This window comes from Physeter macrocephalus, chromosome 10 (assembly GCF_002837175.3).
Source record: "Physeter macrocephalus isolate SW-GA chromosome 10, ASM283717v5, whole genome shotgun sequence".
Classification (NCBI taxonomy): Eukaryota; Metazoa; Chordata; class Mammalia; order Artiodactyla; family Physeteridae; genus Physeter; species Physeter macrocephalus.
In genome coordinates, this window is record NC_041223.1 from 21,289,381 (window position 1) to 21,305,885 (window position 16,505).

General features: G+C 40.2%; 1 protein-coding gene across 2 annotated transcripts; it reads right to left on the bottom strand.

The window, feature by feature from the left end:
* Window positions 1-308: 308 nt before the first annotated feature.
* Window positions 309-16,245, bottom strand: LTV1 (LTV1 ribosome biogenesis factor). Of its 2 annotated transcripts, XM_007101017.4 has the most exons (11): window positions 16,088-16,245; window positions 14,952-15,083; window positions 13,591-13,764; window positions 7,653-7,740; window positions 6,037-6,178; window positions 5,419-5,674; window positions 2,991-3,118; window positions 1,930-2,069; window positions 1,592-1,644; window positions 1,200-1,400; window positions 309-1,079 (listed from the first exon to the last, which is right to left on the bottom strand). In XM_007101017.4, exons 1-11 carry the CDS (start codon window positions 16,088-16,090, stop codon window positions 969-971), a joined length of 1,428 nt encoding a protein of 475 aa, XP_007101079.1. In that variant the 5' UTR covers window positions 16,091-16,245; the 3' UTR covers window positions 309-968. The 2 variants fall into 2 exon arrangements, with proteins under 2 accessions (XP_007101079.1, XP_028350158.1); XM_028494357.2 differs by lacking the exons at window positions 13,591-13,764; window positions 14,952-15,083; window positions 16,088-16,245 and adding an exon at window positions 11,840-12,007 and having other exon boundaries at window positions 313-1,079.
* Window positions 16,246-16,505: the final 260 nt, after the last annotated feature.

The following is a 16,505-nucleotide window of genomic DNA, read 5'->3' on the forward strand; positions in this document are numbered from 1 at the left end:
TTTTTTTTTTCAGAATAGTCCAGATAACAACATATTATTCATGGACACATGAACATGGGTCACTAACAACTTGTCTGTTCCAAGAAAGTCACAGTTTACCAAATAATTAACAATTGTGATGTGTCATTGCTTGAACCTTGAAAAAGTTGAGAAGTTAAAAAATCTCATCAAAAAACAGGGAAAGTTTTCAACTATGTATTTTAATCAAGTATGAATGGTTCCAAGCATTAAATAACGTTGAAAAGACAAGCTTTCTAGTTTAAACTGAAGTCAATATTTCTGATGTTGAGCCAGGTACTCACTGAAGCCAAGGAAGTTTTCTTGATTGTTTCTTCTATTCTGTTTCCTGTCTTCACTCTTCCTAAATTCCAAAAACAAGTCAGCCAGTAACTGAGTCCCAATAACCTCAATATTGTTTTACCATCCTTTTGAAATAACCCTTTGCATACAGCAAGGGGAAACTTAGACTCCTACCAGTGGAACCTTCTCAGGGAAGCTCTTCTTGCCACTCTGTTTCAAATGAGTTCTTAACTGGGTTACTTTTCTACATACAGGAAATCAAACCACTTAAGTACTGAAAAGGAGTGGAGAGATTTCAAAGAAATATTTGAGAACATCTGCAAAAGGCAACTGGAACAACCACACAAATAAATGAAGAACAAATCAATTCCATTTAAGTTATGAAGACATTTTCCTTTAATTTATCCAAACATTTCATGTTCATGAAGTCATTTATTTAAGCAAATTTAAGTCTATAATATTAAATTTAAAAATATTACAATATTTACAAGACAGCTGGCAGAGAAAACTTACTGGTATAAACACAAATATTGTACTGTTTTCTTTTGAATACCTGCCAGTAAAAATTGCAGAGCAAACAGTTTTATCTCTTTGAAGAGCCTCGTTCATTATTGTACATAACAAAGAGCCCGTAATGGGGAATGCACCTTATCTGCAATGTTCCACTGTCATAGTTTTAGACCCTCAACATTCTTCTTCAAGTTCAGCAGCTCTCTTTCCTGCCTTCTTTTCTCCAGTTTGAAGGCTAATTTGTTAGCTTTCTTCTCCACTCTCCGTTCCTGTGCAAGAACATGCTGTTATTCAGATCTTCACACTGATGCAGACTGACTTAAAAAAATTCCCGTGACCACCCCCACCCCAGCTCTTTCTAAATCTCACATCTGAAAAAATTACTTTACCTTGTGCTCTTCTTTTATAGCTTGCTTTCTTGCTCTTTTATCTTCTTTGCTTTCATTTTTAGAACGTGGTTGGGTTGACACCTTAGGCAGATCACTGTCATTAATCATCTGCATTCGTTCAACTTGCTTTGCTGTGAGTCCTTTCTTAGGTAAGACATTGAGAGGTATTCCTGCTTTAGAAGATAGTCGGATTTGTTTGGGCTGAAAGAAAGATCAAATGGCATTGTGTCTTTTTCTACTCCTATTAAAAAACAGCTCCCTAATGGCACATTTTTGTTGCTTTTTATAATGGTGTTGCAAGCCACAAAGGAGCTACTGTGAGAAAGTAATTTTTACACTCCATTTCCTGCACTGCATATTTCGAATAGCTCAGGACACTAGGACTTGCTTACCTTTAGTTGATACTTGATAAGTTGTGGATGGTTATATAAATTTGAGTATGTACCTTAAAAAAACACACACACACACAAAAATCATGTATCAATAAGTATACTTTCAGTTCAGCCAAACATTACTGAGTTCCTCCTATATTCCTGACTTTAGTGTTTTCATAGTTCAAAATAACAATGGAGTCTCTGTTTTTAAATGTTTCAATTACAACTCAATAGTTGAAATATTATTTTTCAAAATCACTTTCACAAACATGTACTTTTCCAAAAAAGTTGATGTACCCAATACTTTAAAATTACTATCATACTTTTAGCAGTAAAATGGACACTAAGATACTTACTACAAATAGATTCACAATCCCACTTCTCTTTGGCTTCTTCAAGAACTACAGTAACAATCTCTTCCTCCTCAGACCCACTGAGCTCATTCACTGGCAGGTCCTGATCCTCGAAGGGTTCAAGAGTATTCAGTTTTACACAACTTTTGGTTGAGTTTTCAAAAATGAAGAGAGACGAGGGGAAAAAAATACCACCCATTATTACACTGTTACGTTACTGAAACTGCACTTAAAGAGCTTAAGGAACTACAAGATTTTTTAAAATCCACAAACTCATTTGCCCCATCTGTCACTTCCTGTCAAAATCAGCTCTACTCAGGCTTGCCTCTCCTCTACAGCAGGTTTTGGACATACATTCTGCTGATAGGAAGGAAAATTCTATCTGTGTCTTTGCAAGGTTTTAACACATTAAACAAGATGGCATCTTTCCTATATAACATGATTTTTTTTAAAACCTTGAAAAGCATCAGCCCATCTGCCTCTTCAAAGTATTCAAATAACTCACTCAAAGAATATAGCCCTTGTCCTGCTCTGGGATCTACATATGATAGTGATCAGGGAACATCAGACCTTTCCAGCAGATGTAAACACTTCATTAGTTTCTCCCAGAGAAATCACCTTGATGTGGATCATGATTTACCAAATATTTGGATAGAAAGTTATGCTAATCAGGCTGCAGAGACAAACTCTGATCTACTTCTCAGAACACCTTTTTCAGGAAGATGAAGAGTGTATACACTTAGAAGTCAGAATAATTCTTCAGCCAAAGAGGCTAGAAGCACCACCTCCTTCTCCAAGTGGAACATGACCTTGTACTCTAATCCTCAGTTATTCCATCATGACTCTCAGGTCAAAGCTATAGAGAAAGTGGTTCTCAGTATGTTTCCACCCACTGTTATATTCAGCTTCAGAACTCTTAATAGCAAAATGTGAGCCAAAGGTTAAGGAAAACATACATTTTCTAAACATGGATCTTGACTGGGTGATTTTCTAGATTCAGCTGTACGATTACAGACTTTATTTGGAATGAAAAAAAGGAAGTAATCAAGGAAAAGTCACCATACTTCTCTGCCTTCTCTTTATAGTAGTCATTCAAAACTTCCTCTAAGCGATTGCTGTCTACTTGAATGGAACCTTCCAATTCAGCATTATCCAGAGCTCCAATTTCATCATCATCATACTGCTCATAAAACTTGAATATAAAGAAAAAAGATAAGATGAAAAATGAATGTATTCATTAAGACTATAGCATTTAAATGTTATTTTTACATTACTTTTACTCCTGTGCAATATTTAAGCCCTAGGAGGATCACAACTACCATTTAAGCGTTAGCAGGGATTTAGCACCGTAACAGTACGGTGTGGAAGACATTCTACTCAGCACTCTAAGACTGACATCTAGTCTGAATATAGGCTGCCATTTAATATGAAAATGACCACTGACAAAACAAAAAGACAACCTACAGAATGGGAGAAAACTTTTGCAAATGATGTGTAAGGGATTAATATCCAACATATATAAACAGCTCATGTAACTCAACATCAGAAACACAAAAACCAAGCAACCTGATTAAAAAATGGGCAGAAAACCTGAAGAGACATTTTTCCAAAGCGGAAAAGCAGATGGCCAACAGGCACATAAAAAGATGTTCAACATCGCTAATCATCAGGGCAACCCAAACCAAAACAACAATGAGATATCACCTCACACCTGACAGAATGGCTATCACCAAAAAGAATTCAAATAACAAATGTTGGTGAGGATGTGGAGAAAAGGGAACCTTGTACATTGTTGGTGGGAATGTAAATTGGTGCAGCCACTGTGGAAAACAGTATGGAAGCTTCTCAAAAAAACTAAAAATAGAACTACCATATAACCCAGCAATTCCACACCAGAGTATATATCTGAAACAAAAACACTAACTTGAAAAGATATGTGCACCCCAGTGTTCATAGAAGCATTATTTATGCTTGCCAAGATATGAAGTATCCATCAAAAGATGAATGGATAAAGATGTGGTGTGTGTGTGTGTACACACACACACACACACACACACACACACACATACACAATGGAATACTACTCGGCCATAAAAAAAATGGAATTTTGCCATTTGCAAAAACATGGATGGACTTGGAGGGTATTATGCTAAGTGAAATAAGTCAGACAGGGAAAGACAGATACAGTATGATATCACTTATAGGTGGAATCTAAAAAGTATAACCAACTAGTGAACATAAATAAAAAGAAACAGACTCACAGACATAGAGAACGAACTAGTGATTACCAATGGAGAGGGAAGAGAGGAGGGGCAACATAGGGGCAGGGGATTAAGAGGTACAAACTATTAGGTATAAAATAAGGATATATTGTGCAAGCACAGGGAATATAGCCAATAGTTTATAATAATTATAAATGGAATATAACCTTCAAAAATTGTGGATCACTATATTGTACACCTCTAACTTACATAATATTGTACCTCAACTATACTTCAATTTTAAAAATGAAAATGAAAGGCAGTTATTCTGTTCAGCTTGGTGAACAAAATGCTAGGCAGAAATCTTTACCTCATAATATTTCATAGATATTTTCAAATTCATTGATTATGAAAGCTAAAAGACCATGTAACTAAAGAGCCTCCTGTTTATGTACAAATTTCATTCTGGTTTAGATGATGCTTACTGTATTATTACAATGCTGTTAACTCTGCTGGGCTTTGTAAAAGAATAAGCTGGGGATGATACAACTCCTGAAGAGTGAGGTTATTACTAATAGTTTGCCTATTGCTTGGAGAGAAGAGGAGGGAAATGAGTACTTAGTGAAAAGGCAGCAAAGTCAGAAGCTTTATCTTAGATTCACCTTGAAGGAATTTACTCATCATTTACTTAACAGTCTGAATCCCTGCCATATGCCAGATACCACTTTAGGCCCTGGGATATAACAGTAAGAAAATCACTCAAAAAAAAAAAGGAAAGAAATGGAATTTTGTTTATGCTCAGGCCAATGCTTGAGGAAGACAGCATAATCTTAGGGACTGGGATCAGAGAGGTTCAGAATCAAAATATCAGATTCTAAGAGGAAGTCAGGAGGTTTGATCAGTCACCTTTTGACTTATACACATTCTTTCCAGAATTAAAACTGGGGTGGTTTTATGCTCTGTTTTAATAAAAGACATAGTCTGTTCCTAACGCTGAAAGTTCTAGCTTTGGGTTCCAATGTCATAAAATGTACTAGGAACTAGTATTAAAAGGCCCCTTATGGGGGCTTCCCTGGTGGCGCAGTGGTTGAGAGTCCGCCTGCCGATGCAGGGGACACGGGTTCGTGCCCTGGTCCGGGAAGATCCCACATGCCGCGGAGCGGCGGCCGCTGAGCCTGCACGTCCGGAGCCTGTGCTCCGCAACGGGAGAGGCCCGCGTACCGCAAAAAAAAAAAAAAAAAAAAAAAAAAAAAAAAAAAAAAAAAAAAGGCCCCTTATTTGGAGAATTTACCTTCTCAAATCTCTCATCATGTAGGGTCAGCTGTTCATTTCTCCTCATGACCGAGGACGTCAAAGAATACTCAGTAAAGCGACTTTTTGTTTCTTCTTCCCAGAACAGGTGGTTTTCTACAGCCCCGGGAGGCTTTCCAGGGGAAGACACACCCGCGTGTGATGGGCCCGCAGGGGCGTATCTGTCCCTGTCACTACCTCCTTCCTTCTCACCATCCACATCTTCCCACTCACTGTCACCTTCAGCCTCAGTTGTCCTAGAGTCAGAGCCATAAATTAAATGTCAGAACAACTTGAAGAACAACAGAATCAAATGACTTCACACAAGTAAAATTTGAGGGTCTTTCAAGGCAGGATTCTTGTTTAGGAAGGAACAGCTGTGCTGCTTGACCCGTCTGGTTTGGCTGGAAAAGTAATGAACTAGCAATCAAGCAACTTGGACTTTAGCCCCATCTATCGATGGTTTGTAAAGACCTCAAGTCTCACATTTTCTGCTCTAAAATCAGAAGTCGCAGATTAAATGCTCTAGAAGGCCTCTTCCAGCTATAACATCTAATGGTTACTATCCTTTAGAAGAAACAAGTCAGGTCATTCCTGCTTCAAAACAAACCACACATACTGTATCTCCATTCCCTCTTCCTCTTCTGTTGGCTTATTGGCCTGAAGAATAAAATCATCTTCAAGTAGATTATCTGGATTATCAAAATCAAAATCCTCATCAAGAGCCGCGACAATGTCAGGATCAAAATCCAGCCGAGGTCCTAGAAGGAAAACAAAAATTGAGCATTAATTTCCAAGAAAGCATGATTCCTTCACTTAATCTGAGTAGCTATTATATGCCAGACTCTGCCTATGTATTAAGGATAAAACGATGATTAAAAACTTCAGTTCAGGAATAGACACAGATAGAAAACTCCAAGAAAATTTTAAAAAGAAAAAAATCCCTCTGGTTTCAATACCCACTAGTAAAAACTTTCATTATAGATCTACAATATTAAGCTGTGTCTATTTAGCAAAATCCAAAGCTTTTACCCACAGAAAAACTGGGCTTTAAATTCACCTGTTAGAAGTAATAAATTTAGTATTTGTAGCCTGTGAAACTTTGTCTTTTCAGACTATGAGATTTTAAAAAATCCCAACCTGTTTCTTCAGCTGTTTTCTTCTATTATGTATCAATAAAAATACTACAGAGTCCTAGAAAAACTTTCAAGTTCAAACCTGTAAACTGACATGGCTTCCAACACCCTTCACAAAATGGCCACTGTCTGACTCTGCAGCCTCATTTCATATTAATCTTTACACTTCATTCCAGGCATGCTAAAAGATGTGCAGGTTCCTGTATCTGTGTTCTCTTGCTTCTGCACATAGTTTCCTGTCTGGAATATCCTCTCCTCCCCACCCAACTCTCCTTCATTCACTTGCCTAAGTTCTACCTAAGAAATCAACCTTGCCTCATGTTCTCTAGGCCCCCTTGCCCAACTCCCCCAGGCTGAGTTTGGTGCCTCACCACTATTTATTTATTTGCACTGTAATCGTAATTTCCCATTTATTGTCTATCTTTCCCAACTGATGGTAAATTCCTTGAGGTCAGGGATTATGCTTTTATTCTGATTTAACCCAAACGTGGTCATAGTGGCAATTCACAAATCTGTAGAATGAATTAATGAATGAATGCCACATGGTAAATGTTAGTCAATAACTAAGGTAATTTAGCAGGAAATATCAAACACCACTTCTGTGGACTTCCATGTTTGTTCTAAAATACAGTATTGGTACTGCAAAAAAAACAAACAGTATATAATTTTTGGTGTATCTGGAACAGACGGTAAAATGGACTTCTATAAAATACTTCTACACTCTTGGGAGAAACTCTGAAAGCTAACAGATTAAGTATTTTCAAGATCACACTATATGAATGTAAGGCTTATTGAATATCATTGTTTCCTTTGTAAGAGGTTAGGCTAGGCTAAAATTCCCCTACTAGATCACCAAAAATAATTTTCCCGCTTTCCTCTCCAAATAGGAACTTTAAAGACTAAGAATTTGATGGCAATGAAAGAAAAGGATGAGGATCACAGTCATCCCTTCCTAATTTAATGATCTCTAATCTGAATTCAAACACATCTCAATTCTTTAAGCTCTTTACCAGGGACAGAAAAACTATATCATTACTATACGTTTCTTTTTGTAAAACACAGCTCTATCCACTTGAAAAGTTAAAGAAATTATACACACCTGAAACAGGAGCTGCTTTATTTAACAATCCAACATCTTCTTCAAATTCTGATGCAAACACTGAGGAAGGCAATTTAATTCCAGTGGTCTTGAAAAAGAAGTTACACAACGGTTAGGTTTATTTAGAAATACTTTTGACCTACGAAGAGTTGAAATGCACCCCCAAAATTCATGTCCACCCAGGAGTTCAGAACGTGATGTTATGTGGAAACACTTACAGATGTGACCAGTTAAGATGAGGTATACTGGGCGATGGGGGGGCCTAATCCACTGACTGGTGTGTCCTTGCAAGGAAGCCACGTGAAGACAAGACACAAGGGGAGAACGCATGTGAACGCATGGAGGCAGACTAGAGCGCTGCACCTACAAGCCACAGAAAACTAAGGACTGCTGGTAACCACCAGAAGCTAGGAGACAGGCATGAACAGATTCTGCCTGTGAGGCCCCGAGAAGGAATAACCCTGTTGAAAGCTTACTTTCAGACTTCTGGCCTCCAGAACTGTGACAGAATAAATTTCTGTTGTTTTAAGCCACCCAGTGGTAATTTGTGGTAATTTGTTACAGCAATCCTACTAATACAACTACATTCTGCATTGTCTCTCACTTGTGCTCCAGTTACATATTTTAAACATGTATATTCCATCATTATCTCAAAAGCAACCTCCCTGCCATACTTCACAAAGCTTTCTCCAGTATTTTATCCCACTTAATCCTTACAACCCCGTGAGTTATCAGCATGTTTCAGTGAAACACAAGCTAAGAAAGGTTAAGTGGCATGCCTGCCTGAGACTAGTTAAGTGGGGTTTTAAGATTCAAATCCAGGTCTCATAACTCCACTCTCCTCAAATTTCAAAACAAAATTAATCTTTTCATATTTAAACCAGAGATAACATCCTAATCTCTAGTACTGGCACAGCTTTTCTCCAAATTGGCTGCTTAAATCCTAGGGTGGTCATAAATCATTTCTAACCACCCATCCCTTTGAACTCTCTGGTATACAGTTACTTCACACCTGTCTTCTGGGCACCATCTTACTCATGGTTAACCAGGACACAGATGACCACAGCTGCTGCTTAGTCTACATCTAGTCCACTCTTCATATTACTGCCAGGTTAAAACTCCTTAAAATTTTATAATATGACCTTCCCGAACTTTTAACAGGTTTTTTCACTCCTGCTTTTCAAGGCACTATAAACTCAAGGTCTACTCTATGTATCCTGTTACTCAATAACGCAACCTCCATGTAAATCAAGTCCAGTTCCTCACATCATGGAATAATTCAAAGTAACTTATGGAGCACACACGTGCTGGACATGATGACCCACAATACTACCTCATGTCCCTTCTTTCTGACTGGAATGGTCCTTCTTCTCTCTTTAATAGAACCCACCCACTTTTTTTTCTTTTTTTTTTTTTGGCTGCACCGAACAGCTTGTGGGATCTTAGTTCCCCCAGCAGGGATCAAACTTGGGTCCATGGCAGTGAAAGCCCTAGTCTTAACCACTGGACCACCAGGGAATTCCCAAAGCCACCCTTTTAGGGACCAGCTCAGTTCCCTCCTTCACCATGAAGCCCTTCTTGATTACTGTTCTGGAACTTTCCTTCATATGAACTTCCCTCATTCTGCAAACCATCCAATCTACTTCAACATGTGCTGGCACATACTTTCTGACCGGTCCTTATGCTTTAGTTTCATCCCTACAACCACTTAGTTGTTGATGTGAGAGTCACCACCAGGTGTTCTCTGTCTGTGGACCTGCCCACCATCCTGTCCTCAGGCTAGCAGCAGGCAGGAAGCTGAGGCACACATTCTCACTGGCTCACAGATAGAGCCTGCTGAAACGGAAGCCTCTGAGGAGCATGAGTGCATACCTAGTAAGCTGTTATGGCTTCCAGAATTTTTCGGTGGCATAAACATGGACAAAAATCTGGCTTTCTGCTGTAGAATTCTATTTTTAAAAAGCTTTACTGAGATACAGCTCACATACTACACAATCCCGCCACTTAAAGTGCACAATTTAATGACTTTTGGTGCATATCACAATAATTTTTTAAAAATTGTGGTAAAATATATTTTAGATGCTCTTTGTGATTATCTATCCTTGGAAATTTGGGTTTAAAAAAAAAGGGAGGGGCTTCCCTGGTGGCACAGTGGTTGAGAATCTGCCTGCCAACGCAGGGGACATGGGTTCGAGCCCTGGTCTGGGAAGAGTCCACATGCCGCGGAGCAACTGGGCCCGTGAACCACAACTACTGAGACTGCACGTCTGGAGCCTGTGCTCCGCAACGAGAGGCCGCGACAGTGAGAGGCCCCCACTTGCCGCAACTAGAGAAAGCCCACGCACAGAAACGAAGACCCAACACAGCCAAAAATAAATACATAAATAAACAAACAGATAGATAGATAAATAAATAAATAAAGGGAGGATCAGCTTGCGCTTAATGAATTACCTACGGAGATATTTTTCTAATCGTGAAAAACACTCAAAGAATCATATACAGGGCTTCCCTGGTGGCGCAGTGGTTGAGAGTCTGCCTGCTGATGCAGGGGGACACGGGTTCGTGCCCCGGTCTGGGTCTCCACTGTCTTTCTGCACTGCTTTTGTTTTTAGGGCATATTCAGTATTGCTGGTTTACTCAATTTTGGTGGTTTGTTACAAATTACTTTAAAGTTGAAGAAACACAAGGGACTTATCCATATTTTTGCATCATGCTACAGAAAACCAATGGCGCTTGTTTTCAAACGTAATTCACTCGTCCTTATAAACATCACCGAAGTGTCCAGTAAAGAGTCTTATTCTGGGGAATTCTCTGGTGATCCAGTGGTTAGGACTCTGCACTTCCACTGCAGGGGGCATGGGTTTGATCCCTGGTCTGGGAACTAAGATCCCATATGCCATGCTGCACGTGGCATGGCAAAAAGAAAAAGAAAGAGACTTACTCTGTTAGAAAAGCCAATTCGATAGTGGTTACTTTTACCCAAAATGAATTAAGAATTAAAAGCTAATCTTTTACTGGCCAACACAATTCAACCAGAAGAATGTTAGGACTTTATTAAAACTTTTCTTACTACATAAGATAAAGATGTTAAGTCACTACTGGACCACCTCCCCTCCCTCAGTGGGTCGTAGAAGGAAATGAGTCAATAAGATACATATCCTATTACTGATACAATAGCCTTGGGGAAGAAGGTGTAGAGAAGTAGCTTCTTTTAAAGATATGGCAGTGGGGTGTGAGGCCTCACAAGAGAGCTATGACCTAGTGAGTGAATGAACAGGTGCAGTTATTACCTCTTTTTTGGTATGATACCCTGAAACCTAACCTTCTGACTTTTCTTAAGCAACAAGTATGGACTAGAGGAGTTATGATCACATCTTCCCCAAGGAAAAGAATGTCTAGACCATGACAGGACTGGAGAATGAGAAGCAGGGGAAATTGGTGCCCTTTGTATCTCTTCTTTTTGTCAATAAACACAGTACATTAGGATCTTCTTTTTTTTTTAAGTGCCAAGTGATAAAAAAAGTTTCACAGGGAAATTTACTCTATACTAATACTAAATTTAAAATGAGATAATAAAGGCATGCAACATGGGCATCCTTAACATAAGCAGGGAGAAGAAAACAGAACTTAAATTAGAAGTACTAATTTCATATAAACGTGTTCTCATATGTACTTAAAAGATAAAGTATTAAAGTGGACTGCATTTTTGTTGAGAAGAGCAACAGAAACTTATTACAATCTATTGCCTCCATTCTCTCTTACGGTTAGCCTGCAGCTTCTACAAGCATTAAACATCTGAACATTCTGCAAAAGTTCCACAAAAGTTAAGTCTATCTTAGAGCAGTTTACGATGCTGAAACGGTTAAGCTGTTAACATACAGAACACCAGCAGCTTTTCTTCTACTGAAAAGTGCTATCTAGCATGACCATAACTATTAATCAAAAGTTCCAACCTTGTCAAAAAACGTTACTTTCAACAACCCGAGAACAGGAGACCTACTCCCTCCTGATGGTATGTATGTGCATACACATATACAATTTTAAGCGAAGGCATGGCTTATCTTTGTGCTCTTCAGACTGACACCATTTCTTGCCCCAAACAGTTATCCTGATTTAAAAAACGGTGGTTCTTCACTCACGGCTCCTCACATACTCTCTCTCACACGTGAATTGCTAAAAAGTCTTACTGAAGTTGCTAAAGGCTCTTCTTTCTCATCTTCCCTGTAAGGTACACCAAAGGCATTTGTGGGAATGAGCTCTGAGGGCCCAGATGGTTCCTTTAGGTGCTGCAGGTAGTCATAGTCATCATCAAAGAACACTCCATACTTCCTCTGTTCTGCTCGCCTTTCTTCATCTTTTATCTAGGATAAGAAACAAAATGTTCCAAGGATAAGGCTCAGGAACCTTCCAATGAGCTCAGCTTTCAGAACAGGGGACAGATGGCCCATGAACATTTTGGCTGATGGGAATGAGACAAAGAATTCTTGACAAACTCGGGAAACACAAAATGCCACATAAAATTAAAATGGAATAAAAAAAATTCCTCCTTCCACTAAACATTTTTGGGCAACAATTTAAGCCAAGAAACACACACACACACACACACACACACACACACACACACACACACACACTTTGCTTTATCATGTATGTGGAGGATTAGAAGACTAGGGGGCACTGAAAGGTAAGTACAATTTCTTGTATTTATATGCAAATAAACTTCTCAATGCACAATACCAACTGGCTTTACTGAAAAGCTACATATGCCAGTGTTCCCCAACACTTCCTTTCACATTACCCACACTTAACAAGTATACTCTGACTGATAATTACCAAATCAATCTCTTAAAGCCTCCCTGGTATTTTCTAAAGCTAACTCATGAGTTTTATATTTCATGAGATGACCAGGAGGCAAAATGCAGTCTGTGGTTATGAAACGCCAAGATCTTACGGAAAGCAGAGACTAAGCATATGGTTGTGCCCTAAATAACACCATGCAGCCTTGTTGCTGATGGTTTAGTAAATATTTTCCACTACTCTACAAGATTGCTCATTTAAACATCTCCAATAAAGATAAATTATCCATCTAAACAAATAGGCACAATGTAAAAATGAACATATTGGGCTTCCCTGGTGGCACAGTGGTTGGGAATCCGCCTGCCAACGCAGGGGACACGGGTTCGAGCCCTGTGCCCTTTGTATCTCTTCTTTTTGTCAATAAACACAGTACATTAGGATCTTCTTTTTTTTTTAAGTGCCAAGTGATAAAAAAAGTTTCACAGGGAAATTTACTCTATACTAATACTAAATTTAAAATGAGATAATAAAGGCATGCAACATGGGCATCCTTAACATAAGCAGGGAGAAGAAAACAGAACTTAAATTAGAAGTACTAATTTCATATAAACGTGTTCTCATATGTACTTAAAAGATAAAGTATTAAAGTGGACTGCATTTTTGTTGAGAAGAGCAACAGAAACTTATTACAATCTATTGCCTCCATTCTCTCTTACGGTTAGCCTGCAGCTTCTACAAGCATTAAACATCTGAACATTCTGCAAAAGTTCCACAAAAGTTAAGTCTATCTTAGAGCAGTTTACGATGCTGAAACGGTTAAGCTGTTAACATACAGAACACCAGCAGCTTTTCTTCTACTGAAAAGTGCTATCTAGCATGACCATAACTATTAATCAAAAGTTCCAACCTTGTCAAAAAACGTTACTTTCAACAACCCGAGAACAGGAGACCTACTCCCTCCTGATGGTATGTATGTGCATACACATATACAATTTTAAGCGAAGGCATGGCTTATCTTTGTGCTCTTCAGACTGACACCATTTCTTGCCCCAAACAGTTATCCTGATTTAAAAAACGGTGGTTCTTCACTCACGGCTCCTCACATACTCTCTCTCACACGTGAATTGCTAAAAAGTCTTACTGAAGTTGCTAAAGGCTCTTCTTTCTCATCTTCCCTGTAAGGTACACCAAAGGCATTTGTGGGAATGAGCTCTGAGGGCCCAGATGGTTCCTTTAGGTGCTGCAGGTAGTCATAGTCATCATCAAAGAACACTCCATACTTCCTCTGTTCTGCTCGCCTTTCTTCATCTTTTATCTAGGATAAGAAACAAAATGTTCCAAGGATAAGGCTCAGGAACCTTCCAATGAGCTCAGCTTTCAGAACAGGGGACAGATGGCCCATGAACATTTTGGCTGATGGGAATGAGACAAAGAATTCTTGACAAACTCGGGAAACACAAAATGCCACATAAAATTAAAATGGAATAAAAAAAATTCCTCCTTCCACTAAACATTTTTGGGCAACAATTTAAGCCAAGAAACACACACACACACACACACACACACACACACACACACACACACACACTTTGCTTTATCATGTATGTGGAGGATTAGAAGACTAGGGGGCACTGAAAGGTAAGTACAATTTCTTGTATTTATATGCAAATAAACTTCTCAATGCACAATACCAACTGGCTTTACTGAAAAGCTACATATGCCAGTGTTCCCCAACACTTCCTTTCACATTACCCACACTTAACAAGTATACTCTGACTGATAATTACCAAATCAATCTCTTAAAGCCTCCCTGGTATTTTCTAAAGCTAACTCATGAGTTTTATATTTCATGAGATGACCAGGAGGCAAAATGCAGTCTGTGGTTATGAAACGCCAAGATCTTACGGAAAGCAGAGACTAAGCATATGGTTGTGCCCTAAATAACACCATGCAGCCTTGTTGCTGATGGTTTAGTAAATATTTTCCACTACTCTACAAGATTGCTCATTTAAACATCTCCAATAAAGATAAATTATCCATCTAAACAAATAGGCACAATGTAAAAATGAACATATTGGGCTTCCCTGGTGGCGCAGTGGTTGGGAATCCGCCTGCCAACGCAGGGGACACGGGTTCGAGCCCTGGTCCAGGAAGATACACATGCTGCGGAGCAACTAAGCCTGTGCCCCACAGCTACTGAGCCTGCGCGCCTAGAGCCCATGCTCTGCAACAAAAGAGGCCACCACAATGAGAAGCCCGCGAGCTCCAACGAGGAGCAGCCCCCCGCTGGCCCCGACTAGAGAAAACCTGCGCGCAGCAATGAAGACCCAACGTAGCCAAAAAAAAAAAAAAAAAAAAAAGAATATATTTACTGAAAATTAAATCACAGATTTTATTTTCCAGAAGATCACAGTTACCTGAAAATAGCAGTTAGCTAACATAATTTATTAAAAACTATCAACAGTCTACCTACAAACTTATTAGCTATAAAACAAGACCCACTTTCTGTGTAGGCAACAGAACCCTCTGGGGTGCAGTCTCATCTGCTGCTAAAGGATCTCGTTGGCTCCGGTGCACCAGGTGAAAAGACACAGCTTTCTTCTTCTCTATAAAAGGCTTTTTCTTCCTGTGAGGCTTCAAAGAAACAGAATCAGAATAATAAAATAAATCAGAACAACAACAACGAAACAGTGAATAATATCATAGTCCACATAGGCATCTTCAATAAGTTATGTTACGATCAACAGATTTTTAAAACCTGCACTTCCAGGGCAAGAAACATCAACTATGTTCAATACAATGTATACAACCTTCCTTCAACAAACGTTTGTTGGCACCTACTCTGTGCCAGACCTTGTTGTAGGCACTGGAATACAGCAATAGGTAAGTCAAAGTTCCTGTTCTCCGCAAGCAAATCAACAAGAACACGATTTCAGGTAAAAACAATAAAAACAAAACACATAGATGTGCAAATAACTCAAGAGTTACTTTAGAATGAATGCTCAGAGAAGGTCCCTGACAGTCTGAACCAGAATGACAGGAGCCTGCCACAGGAAAATCTGGTGAAGACAGTTCCTGTACCAACTATTAAACAAAACCATGACACAACAGCTTAAGTTTAATAAGACTCATCATCCTTCTGCGCCTTTACTTCACTACACAATCTTAATTTTCTGAACTGAGAAAGCATCATTCCAGTTGAGTAAGCCGCCTTGCTTCGGGCCCAACCAGAGACCCTCCTTTTCCCCAGAGCAAATAGATGGATCAGACACCTGCCATTCCAATGTCTGGAGAGACTAGCAACTCCCTCTCTGCTCGACCCCATGAAGCTCTGGGTGGCGCGTTTGTTTGCCATGTCACAGGTTTTTAGGCCTCTCGGGACGGGGGGTGGTAAAGGGTAGGCCATTCTCTTCTGCCTACTCCCCAGGAACGCTTGGCCGCGGGAGACCCACTCTAAACTGCAAACTATGCCCGGGGTGGTGAGGGTAACCCAAACCGGGGCACTGGGCCACAAGCCGCCTGTCTTCACCTTCGGACCACCCCTTCCAGTTCCAGGCCGCAGTAGCCACTGGCGCCAGAGGAACCCGGTCTCTGCCAAACCAGAGCGCCCCGCCCCCGAGAAAGCGAGGCTTGCTCACCATGCTTGCAGCCGCGCGGCGCTCACCCCAAAGAGGGGCGACGGCTCTCTCCTAGTCGGACTGAAGGTGACACGGTACCTCCGGAACGCCACTGAGGACCAGCTGGCAGCCGCGTCTTTACGCCGCTCCACACGTGCTGCCCCGGGAACCGGCCGGGAAGACACGCAGCAGGCCGTGAAAACGGACCAATCGCCGAAAGGCTGAAGGGTCACGACCGGAAGTTACGCAAAGCTCAAGCCGTCTCAAGGATCGCGAGAAGCTATTGGCAGGTGGGGCTGTTCCCACCCCCGGGGGGGCGGGGCCTTTCTGGCCAAAATTAAATCAGCTGCGGAAGGGAGTTGCGGGCGTCTGTGCCGCGACGAGGCGAGAAACGGGGTGTCGATGTTTGTGGGCGAACTTGCTTTTGTAGCGCCCTCTA